The following is a 21916-nucleotide window of genomic DNA, read 5'->3' as shown; positions in this document are numbered from 1 at the left end:
CCTGGATTCGTCCAAATTTGGAGGGGAAGACTTGATAATGTGTTTTTCGCCCTGGTCCCTGGGTGAGGGACAGGAGCGCCTTGGCCATTATGAGCTCACTTGCGTTTTACTAACTTTCCAAAATTATCTTCAATGGATCAATAACGTTTTCCTTGGTCTCTTCAAATCATAAAATTGTCTTGATCCTGCAAGAACAGTGCAAATTTGAAATTCAAGCTCCGGTCCTTCAGTGAGGGACGAGCGAATTTTGCCCTCTAGGCCAAATCTTTTCACTTTTCATCTCGAAATTCTTTTGCTAGGGAAGATTTCACCTTACTTCATGCTATGAATAAAAGTTAATGTCCAAAAAAGGTCTAAAATTGTGCATATAAAGAAAATCGCTCTAGTCCTTCAGTGAGGGACAGGAGCGCTTTTACCTCTCTGGACAAAAACTCCATCATTTCATTGTCTTTGATCAAGTCTGGATGCTCTATCATGCTCATTTCGTCCTTCACCATGCCTTTGATGTTTCAATCTGACCAAACAAGGCCAGGAATGACTCAAATAAGTATTTTCGCCCTGGACCCTTGGTGAGGGACAGGAGCGCTTTGCCTTGGTCCCTTGGAGAGGGACAGGAGCGAAACTCGCTCTGGATCCTCAGTGAAGGACAGGAGCGAAATTTGACTTTTTGAACTCTCTATCAGGATAATTTTTATGGAATATAACATTTAAGTATAAGATAGAACTTATACTTTAAGTTATATTCCATATATACTTTCAGGATGTTTGAGAGTGGTTTCAGACCTCCAGGAGTTATATTGCAAAATCTAGTTTTTTGAGGTTTTTCAGTTTCCAGACTTAGTCAAATTTCAGGATCAGGACATTCCAGACTTAGCCAAATTTTCAGGATTAGGACTTCACTCAAGCCGGACTTGCTATCCTATTGATCTCCCCGACAGCACTCAAAATGCAAAGGCTAACTAACAAAACCCTAAAAGACCAAAAAACAAACCCTAAAAAGCAAAAAAGCAAGGGTCCCCATTTGCAATGGGGCGATGTGTGAAAACGTCACAACAGGTAGGTACATCGAAGTTTGTGCCATCTCCCATGAGTTAGGTACATTGAATCTGGACATGCTGAGGTGGATCAATCCGACTGGAGGAGTGATGACTGGGATGCCAACTCATCTTACACTTGGTTGATGCCAATTTGATGTTGCTGAGAAGCTAGCTTTAATTAACTCTTCTGGAACTATCTGCTTCTTCAACGAACCCTTGCTCTGACTTCTCTTGTCTTTGATGTGGAGGATGATTATGTACCTCGCCTTGGAATGCTAGATTGGAAGAAGTCATTCCTGATGATATTAGTCCAAAGAAGGCCGTCTTTGTCAATGCTAGACTGGAGGAGGTCGCCCTTATCCTTGCTTGATCGTCTTTGATGGGAACCTGCCGACTTGTAGATCCTCCGGGCTTTGGAATCGCCATCTTGATACCTACACAACATTTCACAATTAGTAATATATCTTGAAGTGTAGAAATTAAACTTAAAAGGAAGATTTAAGATTTTAATTAGGAAACTTCATGATAAATCTTGAGTTATCATTTCCTAATTAACTATGCCAAACTTAGAATTTTCAAAATAAAAGTTCAAAATTCAAATCTTCAACAATGATGTCAAGATGATTTCGCCATACCTCCTCTTTGAGCATTAAACTCTAAGAAATGATGCAAAAATAGATGAATTTCGCTAGGTAAAATGTAGATCAAAGCCTTCTCTTGAACAAATTGCGCCTCCTCTAGCTTGGAAAAGAATAAACTCCACTAGCCTCTTCAAAAATCTGGAAATTCGCCTTCAAATACCTTCAAAAAATCTGGAAATTATCCTCCAATCTAGCAAGAAATTCGCCTCTCCAATAGCCTTCAAGATGAATTTCACTCTCCTTAGTCTCCACACTTATTAGAAATTCGCTCCACTCCAGCTAGATTTCGCACCTTCAATTAGCTCTCCAAATTCGCACTTGAAAGGATGATTGAATGATTTGAATTGTGAAAAAACACCTCCAATATATAGAGCGCTCACCTTCCACTTACCCATGAGGCCGACCTATCAAATGAAAGGTGAAATAATAAATAAAACCTCAAAAGGAGTAGGCCGACTTGTCAAATAAAGGCAAAATAATGCCTTGTGTGCTCAACTTTTAATTTTTTTTAAATCCAAAATTAATTTTAGATGCCTCCAAGGGAATTTTTATTAATTTCAAGGCTTAAAAAAATGAATTTATTAAATTCAAAATGCCTTAATTTAATGTGAATTTGATTCAAAATCTCCAAAGGGCTCAAAATTAGCAAATTTGGTGAATTCGTTAAGAATTTCAACGCTCAAGCAATGTAGAAAATGAAGGATACCACAAATTTCGCCCTGGGCCCTTGGTGAAGGCCAGAAACGATTTTCTATTTTGTGACTAAAATCCTCAATTTTCAAAGGCAATATAATATTCATCAAGTTTCTTGGGGTCCTTTTGCCTTATCTCATCCTTGCCTTAGCACAATTTTGAAGAAAAGTTGTAGTTTTTTGGAAAAGATCGCTCTAGGCCTTTAGTGAGGGTCAAGAGCACTTTTGCAAATTTAAGCTTGTTCATGCCTTGTTGTTTCTCCAAATTATCTTCAACGGATAGAACACACCCTCTTCCATTTATTTTAATCACAAAACTTGTTTTGTCCTTGCAAGAAAATTGCACTTTTAGAATCTAGCTCCGGACCTTCAGTGAGGGTTAGGAGCGCTTTTGCAAATTTAAGCTATTTTCTCTCACCTTTCCCTTTGAAATCACCTTGATAAGGAAGAACTTTCCTTTTTCATGCTATGAATAAATCTTTAAGCCCAACAAGTGATAAAATAATGTGTCTTTCAAGAAAATCGCTCTGGACCTTCAGTGAGGGTCAGGAGCACCTTTTGTTTTTTGGGTTGATTTCCTCCTTTGTTGACCACTCAAATTATATTCAACGGATAGAACATGCTTTCCTTGATCTCTTCCAATCATAAAATCACTTTGATCCTGCAAGAACAGTGCAAATTTGAAAATCAAGCTCTGGACCTTCAGTGAGGGTCAGGAGCGCTTTTGCCATCATGATCAAATTGTTTCACTTTTCATCTCGAAATTCCTTGGCTAAGGAAGATGTTATCTTGTTTTGTGTTATGAATAGGTTTTCATGTCCAACAAAGGATAAAATAGTGTGTCCATAAGAAATTCGCCCTAGGCCCTCAGAGAGGATCAGGAGTGATTTTGATTTGTTGCCCAAAATTCATCATCTTTAATGCTTTCCAACCTTCAATTTGCATCAAGTGATGTCTGATCTTCTCTCCGGGAGACCCTGCACAAAACAAGTTAGCCAAAATTAGTGCTAAAATAAACTTAAATAAGATTTTCGCCCTGGACCCTCAGCAAGGGTCAGGAGCGAAATTCCTAATCTTGGCCAAAATTCATCATTTTCTTCAAGGTGTTCAATCAATTCCAAAGTCCAAACAAAGTGCTTTGCAAATCAAAATTTGGTCGAATAAGGCCAGGAATGAGTCCTAGGTTGATTTTCGCCTTGGACCCTCTGGAAGGGTCAAGGCCGAGATTCGCTTTGGACCTCCTGAGAGGGTCAGGAGCAAAATCCGACTTTTTGAACTCTCTGTCAAGATAATTTTATGAAATATAACATTTAAGTATAAGCTTATACTTTAAGTTATATTCCATATATACTTTCAGGATGTTTGAGAGTGGTTTCAGACCTCCAGGAGCTATATTGCAAAATCTAATTTTTGGAGGTTTTTCAGTTTCCAGACTTAGTCAAATTTCAGGATCAAGACATTCCAGACTTAGCCAAATTTCAGGATCAGGACATCACTCAAGCCGGACTTGCTATCCATGTGATCCCCTTGGCGACACTCAAAATGCAAAGGTTAACAAACAAAACCCTAAAAGACCTAGAAAACAAACCCTAAAAAGCAAAAAAGCAAGGGTCCCCATTTGCAATGGGGCGATGTGTGAAAACGTCACAACACTGTGTTAAGTAGTTTGCAAATGTTTAAAATTCAATCTTTCCTTACATTTCCCCTAAACCAACTCCAATAGTCATCCATTAAAACTGCTTTGTTCAAACTTTCCACAAAGACCTTGCCCATGTGATAAGTAGTTGCAGAAAGAAGTACGAATTATGTACATGTACTAAAACTTGAAATTCACAAAATGAAACACACAATTAATTATTTAATCTATGCAAAAGCTTACTGACCAATCATTATTGCAATCTTCCAAATCTTGCATTTGGTAAGCCAAAAACTTTTATCAAGTAATGGGTACAAATACAGTTGTTACTATTGATGTTATGCTAAGAGAAATAGTCCTGAAAAGTAGGTACTCTGTTTTTGATATGCAGACAATACTTTCAAGGCAAAATTCCTTCGAAAGTTTTCATGAAAACAATTCATATTTAAGAATAGACTTCACCACAAACTATAGTAACCTATGCCTTTGAGCTTGTAAACAGTATTCTATAAAAAATTATCTTGAAACACTTCAGTTTTCTGTGTTCCTGTATCAAGTAGTTTGGGAATGTTTAATATGCATTTTTTTGTTCTGTTTTCCCTAAGCCTACCCTGTAGTCATCCATTGAAAGTGCTCAGGATTTCCCAAAAAACCTTGCCCACATGATTAATAGTTGCAGAGAGAGCTATATGCAGTTACTAGAACTTGAAATTTACAAAGTGAAGCACACGAGATGAATAGTTGTAGAGAGAACAAGACCAAACATTATTGCATTCTTCCAACTCTTACATTTGGTAAACCAAAAACTTCTATCAATTGACAACAAATACAGTTCTTACCATTGATATTCTGTTAAGAGAAATAATACTGTAAAGTAATTACTCTTTCATTACATACATGTTGAGAGAAATAATCCTGTAAACTAATTCCTCTTTCATTGACACGGAGACACTACTTTCAAGAGGAACTTCCATTGAAAGATTTCATCAAAAAATGTTCTATTTAAGAATAGACTTCACAACAAAGATCAGTAGCATACAATAAATAAGGATAGATATATTCAACGTAAACATTTAACTAAGTAATCAATACGATCCTTGGTGATTATTGTTTCCTAATCATAAGAAAACACACTGTTTTTATTAAAATAGAAATCCATAAATAATGCAGATTGCTAACCTTTGCTTCTGAATGTTTCCACTTGATGAAAAGCTGGTGTTTTACTCCCCAATCACCTCCCAAAGGAAGATTTGATGTGCTCTCTTGAGCCTACTTTCAAAGAAAAATCAAGTTAATGTGAACAAAAACACAGATATCTTCTGTAACAATAACTTTGTCTTGAAAAGTAAGAAGATGCTTTGATTGATAACAAAGAGGCAGCCTTACATGTTCACAAGTTAAAACTACATCCTAAGCACTAAATTATAGGCCTGGATATTGTTTTGCAATAGTGTAACATGTTATTAAAAACCGCACAAGAGAAGATTGCTTGAAAACATGATAATTGTTGATTTTACACAAAGTACATTGAAAATATATAAATAGAATGTAATCTTATTATACCTGGTGCCAGTACTTAACTTCCTCACAGGCTAGCCTTCGTTTCACTGCTAAGGTAGCCTTTGCATTATCAATTGCTAATCCAAGTTGGATGTCTACTCCCTGTTTCTCCCATCAAAAATCCAAATCAAAATGAGAATCCTATACTGTTTCCATACATCAGAATCGTATAAACTTATAAAGAGAATAACTGACACCACCATGACTCTTGAACAGTTTCTCTAACAAGAAAATTGGACTTAGTTCCACTCAGACTTATTACCAATGTGATATGAAAAATTACAATCTCACATGCACAAGAAATAGAAGAACATACTGTTCACTTGTAGGACTCTTCTAAAATAAACCAACACATACATTTCTTGCAAGAAACTAGAGTAATCAATGCATGCATGATCCACCTATATGTTGAAAGTATAATACTCATCAATGCACTATTACAAGGTAGCAAAGAAAACAGAGGAATTTGCCACAGCTTTACACTCTAGATTCAAAGATTATAGATATTGGAATACATAAAATTGAGTGGGTATTCTCTTGAAGAGAGGCAATAGATTAATCTAAGACATGCACATGTATGTTCAAATAGAATAGTCACTGACTCATTATTACAAGGTAGTAAAATACAATAAACATGTATGACTGCATTATAATGTTGATTTAGGAAGCAGTTCAGGTCATCCAGGAAGCAGTCTAAACATAAATTTGAAAATTTTCCAAAAATTGAATCTTTTAGTACATTTTTATATTTTTTCTTATTTTGCAGTTGGGGCCCCTTAATAGTGAAATTTCCCCCTAACAAACAACTTTAAGCTTAAAATAGTTTGTAACTATAGCTTTTACACATGTATTCGAAGTTTAAATTCTGACCTATGGTCAAAGAGTTATTACCTCAACAAATGGCACAACCAAAATAACCCCTCTCTGAGAGTCAATTTCAGTTTCCATGCTATTTTTCCTCATTTGACAATTCATTTATGCTTTCAAGAAAAACACATCATACATATGACGGATGACTTTATTGCTTATGCAGAACCAAACATTTACCATTTTTAATAGCTTTTCAAATTCAGCAGTGCAAAGCAAAAAAATAAATAGATTTGAAAGAAGGATTCAGAGTAAAAAGTATACATCTCTACCATAGAGATTGTCCTCTTTGTACACTATCTTTTTTGCAAAAAAATCTTATTTTCTAACAAATTCACTTCTTGCTAATTTTCATTTTAATATTGTTTAAATTCATTCCATAACACATTAAATCCATAACTAGTATGTTGTCCCCTGAATTGCAACTTTAATTCTGATCAAATGTAGATCCAATAATGATTGGAAATAAAAAGTTATAAACTGATATGTGGATGATATATAAAAGAATAAATGAGACTACAAGAATACAAATATAGTATGGGGAAGGAATTCTAATATATGCCAAAAGATATAGAATCATAAGACACCATGTCTATGCTCTTCAAGAAGAAATGAGATTTGATAAGTCAGTTGCTAAGGAATTAATAAAATTTAAGGAAACCATGATGAATTCATTGCCAAAAGATATTTACAATCTAAGTCACAAGGTTCGAATTCGAATTCGAATTCGACAGCCATGAAATTCGGATGAAATTCGACAAGGGAAAAATTCGAAAAAAAATTCGGATAAAATTCGCCTTCTATAATTTTGTTTATTTTTAAATATATGTATACTTCTAATAAATTATCAGAATAGCAACCCTTGTTGGAGAAAATCCGAGGGCGACCCAGCAGTTGCAGACACCCATGACCCAATAGATACAAAGCATATACAAAAAATACCCACGACCAGCTGAGTTGTGTTTAGAGGCGGATAGCAGTGCTTTATAGAGGAAATTCAATTAAATTCGATTATTTTTATAGAAGTTTGAAATTCGATTAAATTCAAACCTCATCCATGAAAATCGCCATATCCTGTGACTTAGTTTACAATCATAAGGAATTCTTCCTAAGTTGTTCAAGACGAATGAAATTTAATGGGTCAGCATGTTTGAATATTTTTCAGACTTCGTAGCAAATAGTAATAACATATGATTAGGAAAAAATCAAAATTAGCCCAAGGAATTTGAGAAGGCCATGTGTTTGCTCTCTTAGACACTTCCTGCCAGAAACAACTTCAGTTTCTTCTTATTTGTACCTTTTTTCAATATTAATATAATAAATAATCTTCCTTTATTTTTCCAATGGAATAAAGGAAAAACATTACATGAACCTAATTCATATCTAGTGAGGGAAAACAAATGAACCCAAACGAAATGAAAATTGTATAAAAATATAAGATATAAAAAGACAAAATACAAGATATAAAACTGTATATAAGATATAAATAGACAAAATACAAGAGGGTTACAAACTTATGATATATGCTCCCACCAAATATGATGCCAACGAACATAGATGTTTTCAAACTAATAAGCGAGAAGAAGGAACTAGCTATCTTTATTATCCAGCTAAGTTCCTAGTAAGGGATGTTTGCTGGGGTTCTAAAGAGTAATCCTTGGTCGCCTAAAGATATTCCTGATTTCCTACCATAAGAGGCCATCCAAGGAGCCCCATGAATTCCAAAGCTAAAGAACCCCTACTTGAAAACACATTTGCAGAGATGAAACATAAAATCAGCAGTTTTGGTACTAATTAATTTGCAGCCAACATTTCAGATTGAAATATGCACAAGTGATTAAGTTATGAAAACCATCCTACTGTGAGAAGATAAGCCCATTTATTATCATTTAGAGCTTCTTCAAGGGGCAATTTTAAATTATGCACATATGATAAGGAGTTATAAGCCCTTGATCAAGTTGTTAGGAAATGGAAGAACTATCTAATGGGGATAAAAACCATCATTCACATAGAGCACAAACCATTCAAATATTTATAGGCACAGTCAATATTGCAACAGATATGGTTACAATACAGATAGGTTTCTTGAAATAGTTTCATTTGATTATCAAATGTGAAAGACGTGTGACTGATATATTGGTTGAAATGTTGAAATTAGAAGTGTAACATTGAACCTCTAGAATCCAATAAAAAATCAAGAAGTTGATTATGTTGTAATCTTTCCCCTAAAGAGAGTAAAGAAAAGGGTGGTATACTGAGTGGATTGCACCGGAGTCTTAGGATGCAAAATTTTAAGCAATGATTGTTTGTATAAATTGTACAAGCCTCTTACTTGTCTTGGTGCCCTTGAAGTGGTATTTATAAAGGTGACTGACAATATCCACATGGAGATTTAAGTCTTAAGAATATCTTTTCAAATTTTTAAAAATTTTGGACAAAATAATCCCTGGCATTGAGAAAGATAGATGGTCCAAATTGTTTTGACAGTTTTTTGAAAATTGTATGGCTGTAAGAAAGTTGGTCTTCAAGAGATTTATGTAATTTGGTGGACAGACCCCTTGTATAACCTCAACTTATTGCTTTATGATCCAAGCAAATTGCTTTGGGTACATGAAACAATTTGTATGGGACAAATAATTGTACATTTTATAGTCCAACGTCACTTTGTGTTGAACATCTATTGGAAGCACTGCAACCAGGAGGCTTAGTGATACAATATTGCCACTTTCAAAGTCACCTTCAAAGCAGGTGTATAATCTTCTATCTATAAGAACAAGTGAGAGATACCTTCTTATAAAACATTTCACATAAGGATCTGAAAACATATCGTCCTAAGCAATAATTAATATGACAAGATTGAAAATGCTCAAACATTTGTGGAACTGTTCTAAACTATGATGTGACTGTTAAAATGTTCAAACATGTGTGGAATTGTTGTATAAGTGCTTTGTAGAGATGATGATATCACTCTTGTCTGAAGTGTGTTTCCACATACATGCACAATTATAAGGAAGTCCATGTGCATGCTTTCAATTAGGTGCTAGTTGACAAGAAAGACAAATGGTCGTTAAGGTAATGTCTGATTATTCCATATACATCGGATTGTTACTCCTTTGACAAAACGAAAGGAAATGTTGACAAACAATTTAGCTTCCAAGAGCAACATGTGAAAGAGGCAGTTAGACTCAACCTAATATAGAGCTCTTACAGGTTGTTAGTTCAGTAAAGGTTGTTAGTTCAGTACAGGTTGTTAGTTCGGTAACCTTAAGGTGTGTTATTACTTATATCTAAGCTGTTTGACTAATAGACCTCAGGAAGAGTATGTGCTACAAAAATAATGGATGAAACAATCCTTTAGGTCAATAAATACAAAAGGGATCTCAGTTGTCACAGTCAGTTCTTCAATTTGTTTAGTGTTGAGAAATTGATCATAGACAGTATGAAGTAATTAACCCAACCAAAAGCTTCATGAATTAGGCACATTACTTAAGACAAATGAAGAAATTCTTAAAGAGTTGGAGAACTGCTGAAGAAATTCTTAAGAGTTGAAGAGAAAACTTTATAATCTGATACACCCTTAAATTTAGTTCCATGCCATCTTTCTACATGAAGAATCTGTAGGAGGGACCAGGAAGTTTGAAACAGTAACAACATTTGCTGCTTTTCCATCAGTTTGAAAAGAGTGGTTGAGGAATACCAATTCTAATTTCTTTCTCATTTGACAACGATTACGAGACATTTCCTCTTGCTAAATATTCTAAAGCAAACATTATGGAAAACCTAAAAGCAATAAACTTTGGTAAATAATTGCTAAGTTTATAAAAATGAGTGAGAATTTTTGGTATTTCACAGGTGATGATAATAACTCGTGTCGTGTTCATACACAACAGCATGTACTGTCGAAAACAAAGCATTATATATGCATTCAAAATGTGGTCGATAACTGCAAAGGCATTGGCACTAACCAATGACAGAGAGAAGATATAATAGATACTCTATATTCATTGAATCATTTGCCTGCCATAGCATGGTATTTATACCACAGGGCTTAAATGATTGGATTGAATATAAAACAGTCACAAGGAATTCGTGAGAGGGCTCTATAAATCTATGAGATTTAATCCATATGAAAATCTAGCAAGCAAGGTCAAAGAGCAGCATAGAGAAAAGAAGGTTGGATGAACATTTGGAAACACCACGACCAAGGATGATAGGGTATGTATCAGTATGGGAGCATGGTGAGATTGTTTTGAAGTTTAAGTATCTAAACTATAACAATTTGCACTTTAAGTCTTGAGTCAAGATTGTGTGTGATAGCTTATGCAAATAAGCTGTCTACACCATGGAAAGGAATAAGTTATTGTATGAAAAATTGGAGGACTTAATAACCCTCACTAAGTTTTATGTGGCTATATGGCTAAATATTCAATCAATTTTCCTCTTTGAAATTTAATCTTGCTCCAAAAGTCTCGACTCTCGTGTGATTCGGAAGATGATAATGATTGTGAATGCATTATTGATGAATCTGGTAATAATGATTCTAGATGTCTTTAATGCCATAAGAATTGTTGCTGCTTTAGAGATTTATGAGGCAAAAAGTAGACCAGAAAAGCCTCAAGAAATGTAACATTAGGAAAATCAAGATTAAAGATAACAAAATCATCTTACTGGTGATAGTCTCCTATCTTATTTCTGTAAGACTATCATATAATAAACTTTAATATGTGATCTTTTTATCATAAACTTTGCCATGCAATCTATGATAGTTTGATATCACTAAACATTTCAAACTTCATTACATTTGACAATATGAAAAATAACATATCAGGGTTGATAGGCACATTAATCATAATACAAAAGAGCTCCATCACACCATACAATATTCCCTAGCTGAAAAGCTAACTAATACTGCACACCTGCATCAGAGTGCCAAATCATAAGGCAACTCTGTTATCTTACACATACATGTTTGCATAATGTATTGTGCTCAACAGATTTTGCATCTGGCTCATAAATGCCTCAGGCCTCGCCTAATCACTGGGCCACAACCCACCACACACCATTTGAATGAATGAAATTATATAATATGCCCATTTCTATCCATCATAAATCACGACAGATATTATAATTTTGGCACTGCTTTACCAGATTTTATCACATCAAATATGTGTACAAAAATGGTTACTATGATAATACCAAGTACAAACTATATCACAAAGAGTGAAATTGTGGAAAGATTTTTTGATATCCACTAATATTATAGATAGTTTGCTAAGCAGGTAGAATGAAACCACTAAATGAATAGTGTTTCAACTTTAATAGCATAAGGACACGCAGCTCTGTATAAGAAAATACCACGTAATCAAGAGGGATGAGCAACTGTTTAGCATTTCCAAGGTTTTTCCTCCGTTGGATCAGATTAGTAAAACTTGAGCTAAGTATTACACTTGCAAATTGTATCTCAATTGATTCTTCATTCACTACAGAAATTGTAGAGAAGCTGTAAACTGCTTTAAATTAGAAGCAGGATTAAATTTCAAGAAAAAAGTAAAGAGAGAGAGAGAGACAAAAGAAAACTTAAAGTTCAAGAAAACTTTTCCATCTCAATTTAACTTCCGCTAGGGCATATGCATATGTATATTGTCAACCAGAGAAAGTATTAAAGATAGATGATTGAACAAGATAGCTGTTGTCCAAGTGCAGCCAACACTTCGATTCAGAAATAAAAAAGGAAGATACTAGATTGATGTCCACGAATGACCAAAGTAGGTCAATGGAGCTCAATAGTATAAATTATGATTGAGTATTGAAACAAGTTCCAAGAGCTGAAAAAGTAACTAAAACACAAACAATTACAGACACTATCAAACAGTACAAATCCAAAACCATTATAACCCTGAAGAAGGATAATATAAATGATAAAGAAGATGTGATAAAGCATGAAGCATATTATAACATATGTCCATGAAGCTCTACTGAAAGAGTAGTAAAGAAGAAAAACGTCCTCTAACTCCTCAACTATACGCCAAATAGTGGTTATCAAGCTGTAAGCACAAGTTAGGAATCTACAAACAAACTATTAGGATGAACATATTTGAGTATTGAATCACATTGCATTCCCCACTCACAAAAAATGCAATTTGAGCTTCAACGAGCTAGGTGCAAGTTGGAATTAGTCACCTTAAATAGGAAAATGCAGAGAGCGGCTAGTGAGCTAGAATCTCAACTTGAAAATTTGAAAAATATAAGGCAAGAGGAGCTAGTATCTTTGTATAAGGTGATGAACCCTCCAAATTTCATTTACAATCTCTTAAACTTAAGCATAAGGAAACAAATCCTTCTGCCGCAAGATTTTAATGCTAACTTCTTTGAGCGTGAACTTCTTCAAGATATTTTTGAAGGTCAATTCCATAATTTTTTATTTTTGTTGACAATAAATCTTAACACAACACCTACAGGGATCTTGTTAAATGACTGGTACTTCAAGAGGTCAAAAACTGAGAGAATCTTTTCCCATCTAGAAAGCTAGAGTTTGAATTGGATGCAGCTATGAAAGATACGAAGAATGACAAGTTTCTAGTACATCAATGGAATTCTACAAGATGTGGCCTATTGTTGGACCATACTATTTAAAGATCACTCATGAGCCCATCAAAAAGGGAGTCACAGAGAAGTAAGTTAATGAAAAACAAATAGAACTCACTTAAAAGCACTCCAAAAGAGAGCAAGTAGGTAATTCCAATCCCATTACCGTCCAAACTGTTTCTTAAAAAAATCTCACCAAACCCTTGCAATATGGATTAAGCAGACAGCATGAATAGTCCGAAGGGGGGAAGATTGGCTTTTTTGTGGATAGATTTATTCTAGATTAACTCATGACTACATAAAAAGGCATGAATTGGAAAGCGAATCTGCTCAAAAGCATCTTTTACAAGAAAATGACTATTGAGAAGCTTATGACTAGATAGATTAGGGGATTTTATTTTCAAGATGCTTGATTGTTTGGGCCTTAGATCCTTCTTTCATGAGGTAGTGGAGACTTTTTTCACATGTTTTTTGTAATGTCCCCTATTTGAATCACCTTATATTTTGCCCAAAGAGATTAGAGTATTGTAGTTCAGGTCTGATCTGATTGCTTTATGAGAACTCCTGCTATGCTTCGATGTCCGTGTCAAATGAAACTTCTCTCCTTTATGTCCTTCAATGTGAGGGAGAGTCATACCTTTTCATAATGGTCACAACCTTTCACAATTACCACCCTTTGAAAGGGTCACAACCCTTCATCATTTATGCCCATTGAAAGAGTCACAACCTTCCATAATTATGCCCTTTGAAAGAGTCACAACCTTTCATAATTTCTGCCTTCCTTTGGAAGAGTCACTTCCTTATTTACTTCCCATTCCTTCCTTCTTCCATTGATTCTTCCTTGATTCACATGCTCCATTCTTTCTCCCCTCCCCTCTCACAAATGAGGTTCTCTTTCTCCCATTTATATTTCATGTTTGAGGGAGTCGCAACTTTTCATTTCATGCCTTTTGACCATTCATTAACTTATTAAATTTTAATTATATTTAATTTTATTCTTTTATATTTTTATTTTTATTTTATTTTTTTCTTTTGTATTTTAATTTTATTATTAAATCCTATTTCAAATTGGGGACATTACATTTTTGCAAGGATTGGTGTGAATAGTATCCCCACACACCTATCCAGTTGCAGAGATCATCAAGCATGGATATACTTGAGTTCCTTGCCTCTATTATATTGCAAGATCTTAAATGTTCATTTGTTCATTTTGTTCGGCAATCAATTGAATGCACTAGATTTGTTTGGATACTTTTTCCAGAGCTACCAACTCGGTGAAGAGTCAAGAAAAAACAGAAGTTTTGCAAATCAGGCAAATTGACCCCTCCTATTTGGCTGAATCAATATGCAAAGTTGCAAACTCATAAAACTAAGTCAAATTATCCATTATTTGGGCAACACACTTTGGCATTCATCTCACTATGGCTGAGCAATGGGATTGGCTCTATGAAAATTCTAAAAGAAGCTATTTATGTGGAATGAACCTGATATTCCACTTGCTGGGAAGATTACAATTGATGGCAAAATTCTGGAAGTAGATTGCAGGTTTTCTTCTTTTCGTCTGTTCGTCTCCAAATCATCATATGAATGACTGAGAATATCCTAAGAGTTATTTATGGAGTTAACAGGAAGAAATCAAAGCCTCCCTCTTATTTCTTTTGATGTTGTGCTCTCTGAAGGCAGTAGGAGGATGGGGCAAATGCAAGGAATAGCACTTGCAAAGAAGGTGATGGTGAGAGCAATGGAAGGGGAAGTTCCTTGGCAGTTCCTTACACACCACAGAATCCTTCACTCTCGCAATGTGCGAAAACCCAAGGGTCCCTTCTAGCTATGTGACATAATTGGTAAAACTGTGGTAAAATACAGACATTGTAATTTCCAATTCAGCACCTCTTAAGAGATATTGATCTGCTTAGAAAATTCTCTCAAATTCACTCAGTTAGCAGTTTAAGGGGTGCACAGGATGCTTGAATTTCATGCACACAACCTATTTGAATTTTCAGATCATTGCATAAACAAGTCGGCCTTTTCTTTTCTTTTCAGGGAAAAGGGCAACAAGCAAGGGCATCTTTTGTAGGGAAGATATTTGGAATAGTGACTGACAACAATGGCCCCTTTGCAGGGAAGAGTAGTGCTCAAGCAATGCAATGATGGCATCAGCAGATTTTAAAGAGCTTTACAAGATTATCCCTTAAAAATTGTCTTTTAAGATTGCAATAGACAGTGCACACTCATATTGAAGAGATTTGGAGAGAAGTTCTAGAAAGTCCTTAGTTAACTATAATACAAAGAAACTGTATAGTGAGACAGTTTAACGCTTATGCCCTCGATTGAACAAGTCATGCCAGGTGAACTACCCTCAAGCAAGAAGGCAACAATTGCGTCAAGTCATTTGGAAAGAAGGAACCTCCCTGAAACAAAAGGCATTGATTGGGGCATCGAGTAATACATTAAGGAAATATGGCTGATGAAGGTAGCTTGTGGGTGCACCTTTTGCCTTCTGTATGGGAGAGAGGGACAGTTGACGATATCTTCTAGAAGTGTTCAACCATTGAAATGCGTTGGGTTTGCGAACCAGCTGAATTCAATTTCCTTTCTACCACTGTATCTCTTGGCAAGGACCCTTTTGGGTGATTTCTAAATGCTCAAGGACGGTTATAATTCAGTTGGCAAAAATCAGTTTTATTTAAAGGGCAAGATGCAAAGCTACTTCTCAGGAAGATATAATTCCCACTCATTTAAGGTTAGCTGTCATTTTTTCTAAAAGATTTGTCTTCAATTGTCCAAGTTATGCTTGAATGGTTTCAAAAGAAATGTAGTTATTTTTTTTTTTCCATCGGGATGAAGGACAAGGCGCTTTCTTTCTTTACCTATTTAGGGAGAAAGATTGCCTTTAATCCTAGCACTCGGCTGATGTAAATCATTTGAGTACAGTATAAGATGTGTTTCTTTGAATAAAAATGGTTTGATTAATCAAGTCTATAATAATTAGTGGGTCAAAAACAGAGCTAGACACGATATTCTGCCCCCTCACAAGATGGAATATACAAAGATATAAGCAATACTGTCATCTAAAGTAAGACAATTTAAGCATCCTGTTTCTGGTAAGACAATTTAAGCATCCTGTTTCTGGTAAGACAATTTAAGAATGCTGTTTCTGGTAGACCGGCATGCCAATGTCGAGATGAAATCCCAAAGAGTTAATAATATCTTTAGCTGTCCTAAATAGGCTCCACAATCTCAAAATATCCAAGATGAATACAATGATAACCTAGTTGCATTTCATTGATTTTTTGCAGCAAGGATTGATGTTCTAGAGAAACATCAGCAAACCTGTCCTAATGCTTGGACCGCGAGAGCTTGCAATACTCCTTCATTCAGATCTGCTGGAAGCTTCCTCCTTCAAAGCAAAATATATATCAGAACAATCTAACCAAAAACATTTATCAAAATCATCTAGGTTATGAACATATCAATACAGAGGCCAAAAAAGCAAATTTGGATCAAACAATGTTTATAGTTTTCATCAAAATTCTCACAGGGCAAATTTTTCTTAGCTACAGCAAAAGACAAGAACAAGATTTTCAAAAATTAAAAGAACACTTTAGGAATTCCAAATATAGCATACTTGATTTCATCTGGTAACTGTGGCAAGACACAACGAACAGCACAATCTAAATATCCTGCTGCCTTTAGAAATATGTTGATCGCGCCCTTCTTATTTTCTTGCAATAGAAATGAACAAATGCTATATCAGACATGGAACAGAAAGAAATTATTGTATTAGACAAAAAAGGGAATAAAAATGCATAAATAACTACTAGCAGACACAAAATGATGTGAAAAAAATCATGCCACATAAAAAAAAGAATGTAATATAAGGAATATTTGAGTTACACGCTAGATATATCTAACTGCAACCATCATATGCCTTGCTTGCATGTTTGAGGGTAAATTTTTAGATCCCCTTATGCTAAGGACATTTAACTTCACAAACCAACCTTCTGTCACCTTTGGCTGGTAACCGTCACTATGAGCTTTTGGAATCAGTAAAAAATTTGCTTGTGACAAAGACAGCATAGCCATCATGTGTAGAACAGATAAAACCTCATACCACGCATTTGATATTGCTGTTTCCTGGAAAGCAAATATCTCCATGAGCTGTGGATGTGCATGAATGTTTAATACCTAGATATCGCGAAAGCAAGAGAACAATACATAATGAAACATCGACAAAATCTGAATGCTACAAGGCTAACTCACAGAATTAGCACTAACCTGTTCATCGTCCTCCTGATTTACCCAAATAAATTCTACCAAATCTTTGTATTGGCTTCCTGCAAAAATTTTAGTTTATGAGAATGCTAATCAAGTTGTGCATCGATCAGTATACGACTACATTCTCTCAACTCGTGTTCAAATAATGTTAATGAGTAGCCAGAAACATCAGTTTTTCATGGTAAATGTACTTCTTTATTGCTGAATGACCAATTCCTGAAATTCTTCAGAATTGCCATATTTATAAGATAAGATCGTTAGCAAATTATCTGACTAATATGCATGCAAATTACCTTCCTTGGTTAATCCTAGCAAAACAGGTAGATAATCTTCAAGAGCCTGCTGCAGATCAGCCAAAGTAGAACCACCTACAAATAATGATGTAAAATAACTTAGTCGTTCAACCTAATCATAATACAGCTAGAATACAGCTTTCCACGCTAGCCAATTATCCAAACTATACTTTGTCTCAGCTGAGGATGGATTAACTTTCTCAGTATAATAGTCACGAACAAAACCTACCATGTTGGGTTGCTGTCTTTCTCCTTGGTTTGGTTGCAGCCGAACCCTCTCCTGCTGCCATGACAACAATGCGCGTCCTAAGAGCTGAAATGCGGTCAATCAAGTCTGGAGACAAGTAGCTATGAAGTGATCTCCCAAAGTCAATGGTTTTAGGAGTGCGTAGGCCTGGCACAAAAACAGCAATCTCCCCCCCATTTCCTGACTTTTTCTTTGTGCCTCTCTCATCTATTGATTTGGATATAAAACATCCCATGTTTTTTCAAGTATGCGTCCTGCAGAGAAGGAAAAAAAAAACTGAATAAGGGGGTCGTGGCAGACACTATAAAAAATTGTGTCCAGAATGCATGATAAGTAAGCATGCCAGGATGATGTATAGCTATATATAAATTCTGCATTCTTGTCATAGTATAAAACACATAGAACTATAATATGCCCAGCAACAGAGAGGTATCTCATCTACCAGGGCCAGTATCAGGGACACGGCCCTATATCCAGCGAAGTTTGGGAACCACAACCTTTCATATCATGTAATTGTGTAGATAGAAACAAACAATGGCCTTCAATCAGAGTTCAGTGCATCGTCTTGGGAACTAGAGGAGGGGAGTTGATGATCAGAAGGGATAATGTCCGCGAGGGATGAAAACGGTTATTTGGTGTATAGGCTGCTAGGTGCAGAAAAGACAAAGATTATGTTAAATTTAGATAGCCTATTTCGAGAAGAGGGTGCGTACCCATAGGAATGCAATGGTAATAATGAGACAAGACCCTGCGGCTCAAAACAGAATATAACTACCAAACAGCAAAGTCCATATTTGCTGAGATTAGATCCTCTGCCGCGGGCTTGACAATAATTTTTGCCTACTAATGCTTCAGCAGAGTCAAATACTGCCCCAAAAAAAGTCCATATTTATGCCATTCTGTTAAACAAATATCAAGTGGTAGGCATTCACCATGCAAATTGATAAGAAAAAACAATTATCAGGATGTAATCTAAGAGGTGAACCAGGATAAGAAAATTAAGATACTGGAACTATGGCAATGGCCATCTAAAGAACTAAACTAAACTGTGGGAATCAGGCAATACAGCTTCCCTATGTATACCCAACTTTCCGTAAGATTAGATTATACCCACAAGAGCAACGACAATGGAAGCATTTCATCTTAAGTTCACATACACAGAGCCGTGTATGGGGCTGAAGCTTGGATTGTTATTGCAGTTCAGTGGCCTCAATAGCGAGCCCTGGATTAATTCGAAGGGGTGTGCTATCCCTAAGGCCGAAACCTAAGAAGTCCATGTCTTTATGCATGAGATTTAATTGAGGCAGAGAGAATTACAACCTTGTAAAATTGCAGATAACTGAACCTCTCCAGGACATAGATTAGTCTGAGCTTTCGCTTGTAACCCAAATTTTTTGCACCTAATCGAAAGGTCTTTTCTTCAATTCTAATCAATAAGAATATTTTTTCTTGGATCTTGACTAGGTGTTTGCCCCGTTACGTCCAAAATAAATAAACTATACTTTATTTTGTTAGATCCCAGATGGGATCAATTGCCAAGTGTCCTCAATCATAACCAAGACTTTTTCTCAGATCTGACCTGCAGATAAAAGCTTTAATGTCCTTTCACTGCCATCTAGGCCTAGCTGTGACAGGAACTATGCCCATTTTCTTCAGCCTTCCTCATTAATCAGTAGTGAAACCACCTAGCTGACATCGAATTGCCCTATGAGTTCTTGCTATTCATGAAAGATTCCCAAGAAATCTCAAATTCTCAAGACAAACCCAAAATGAGGAAAGCAGTTAAACATGACCACATTTACCGTAAGAAAAACAAATAGCTAGTCGCGTTTTCCTGAGGGGTTAAAACTTTTTAAAATGGTTGCTGAAACTTTTTTTGATGGTTGCTTTGAAGAGAGTGAATAAATGGGCATTCACAGGGTGAGTATTCCTTTTGCAACAATCCAACACTGAATTATTAATTAAAAAGCAAATAAAAAACAACGGGTGTCAAAAAGAGCTCTGCCTTTTCTAGCTTTCCAATGTCGTTTAGCCTTACTTTATCATAAAAACTGATTTTTCACCCCACTCACGAGCTGATATTGCTTAGCATTAAAGCATGTCAACAACACCATGGCGGCTCACCAGTTAACAACCAACGTTTTATGATCACAGCTACCAGCATTCACGAGCACTATCTCCACTTTCTCATTTCCACCACTTCGTAGACAGATGAAAAAGCCTATCAACACAATACAACAAATTCAGCATTTTCTAATCAATAAGAAAATGGGTATCAATTTATACTGTAAAATATATTCTTAAAAATGATGGGCATTGCTATTCGATTCAATTCAGCCATACCCAGATGCGAATTCGCCCTGGATATCCCAGCGAATTCAATACTGTCTAATGGATCTTCTCGGGCACAACGTCGAATCCCACTAAAAAAACAGTTTACACCCAATTTCAGAAGCACGGACGAGGTAAACGAGGTAAGAGTTCAAAACTGATAAGGCTTCTCTGAGTAGCAAACAAAATCAACAGGTCCACTGTCCTGTACGATCAAGGCTCAAGTGGGTACTACTGTATCCCTCGCACTGTTACAAGACAACACATGTATATATTTTATATGTATACTTACTATTTCCTCTTTTCCTCTTTAGTATTATATACTATACAGTACTATAAAGGTCCTCGCAATGCCAATACCTTCCCATCTGCTACAACTGTAATGTTGATGTTGTTTTATAATATTTCCAACTACGAGGGACCAAAACAGTACGGGAAATTCAGTGGGCTGGATAATGGTGGCCTCTTGCAGACTGGTTGTATGCAAGCTTTTTGTTTTCAGTAATTCGATTTGAAGTGGATGGTCATGCTTCCGAGCTCATACACACGAGAACGATGTTCTTGTCGGTTATATCTTATGTGTGAATATCGATGGATTTGACCAAGAGTGAATAGATTTTTGCTTGGGCTGAAAATCGAAATTAAATGTGAAATGGGCAGATGTCTGTCTGGCTGCGGTGGCCTGCACCGGCCAAAATTAAACTACCCACTTTTAAAAGCTGAGGTGTGTATTCTGTGTTTTTAAAATATTTATCACTATTATTATAATGAATATATTATTGTGGCTTGGAAAGTAATACAGGTGAAAAGGATCCACCATCAAAGGTTTTGAGGGATGAGCTCTTCTCAATTTACAAGAATCCGTTCTTATTATTTTAAAAAGCAGTGGTTTGAGTTTTTAAATTATTTATTTTTGGTTAGAGGATAAATGCCTGTTTTCATGGTTTGTGTTAGAATTCAGGAGTATTTTAATTAATTAGGAGGATTGGTCTTTTCAATTTAATAGATTGATTGATTTCTTTTAAATGTGCAGTAGACTTTTTTGTGAATCATTATTCGATTATATATGTTTTTAATATAATTGATTCATAGAGAACTCTTTTTTATTAGAAAGTTGATATATTTAACATGATTTAATGTGCAATAGTGAAGTGTTTTTTTTTTATAAATAGGTGTGTCTCATTATATTAATTATAAAACATGCGCATATTCAAAAAAAAAGCTAGGAGGATATAAGGTCACTCCCGAGAGCCACACCACTTGTGCCCATAAAGCTAATAAATAATTATAACAATAAAAGCCGCTAGGGTTCGCCCACTAGCTCAAACGGTTGGCATGGTTGTGCTAAGGCTTTGGGTTTGTCCCATGTAGGTCCAAGGTTCGATTCACTATGGCCGGGTTTTCCCTGCTGCACGTTGTTGGCATATGTGCAGAGTATGTTGACATGATGATATTGTGTTGTCATTGATGTCAATATGCTAAAGAGTGAACCGGTAAATTGTAGCCAAGCAACTGACAAGGTGAACCGGTATACTGTTGAGAACCGGTATATGTGAAACAGTGAAGCAATATGTTTGTTCAAGTGAAACGGTATATTGTAAGATGAACCGGCATATGGAATGTTTTTATCAAGGCTTAATATAGTATGACTACCGGTTGGTAGTCTTAGCTTCAGGGTTTCCGGTTGAAGTGTTTCGAGCCTATGTTATTCAACCAATGACATTGTGTGATGAGTTAGCATTGTATTGG

The 21916-nt window shown here is 35.6% G+C and overlaps 1 protein-coding gene across 10 annotated transcripts in view; it reads right to left on the bottom strand.

Annotated features, from left to right (window-relative positions):
• The window catches only part of LOC131061197 (uncharacterized), a 69009-nt gene extending 48161 nt beyond the window's left edge, over positions 1-20848 (bottom strand). For 2 of the 10 annotated variants that reach the window (XR_009110513.2, XR_009110514.2), the window contains exons 1-10: positions 20180-20745; positions 19842-20057; positions 17819-18090; positions 17590-17664; positions 17297-17355; positions 17020-17155; positions 16647-16743; positions 16352-16418; positions 5570-5668; positions 5186-5275 (exon numbers count right to left, since the gene is read on the bottom strand). Coding sequence is in view for 8 of the 10 variants with exons in the window: in XM_057994730.2 (XP_057850713.2) it covers positions 5186-5275; positions 5570-5668; positions 16352-16418; positions 16647-16743; positions 17020-17155; positions 17297-17355; positions 17590-17664; positions 17819-18071 (876 nt within the window). In the remaining 2 variants the exon portion in view is untranslated. The other 8 variants (XM_057994730.2, XM_057994734.2, XM_057994731.2 and 5 more) reach the window with 8 other exon arrangements.
• Between the last annotated feature and the right edge of the window lie 1068 nt (positions 20849-21916).

Source organism: Cryptomeria japonica, chromosome 7 (assembly GCF_030272615.1).
Source record: "Cryptomeria japonica chromosome 7, Sugi_1.0, whole genome shotgun sequence".
Taxonomy (NCBI): Eukaryota; Viridiplantae; Streptophyta; class Pinopsida; order Cupressales; family Cupressaceae; genus Cryptomeria; species Cryptomeria japonica.
Note: the sequence above shows the minus strand (reverse complement) of the source record. Positions and strands in the feature narration are given on the sequence as shown.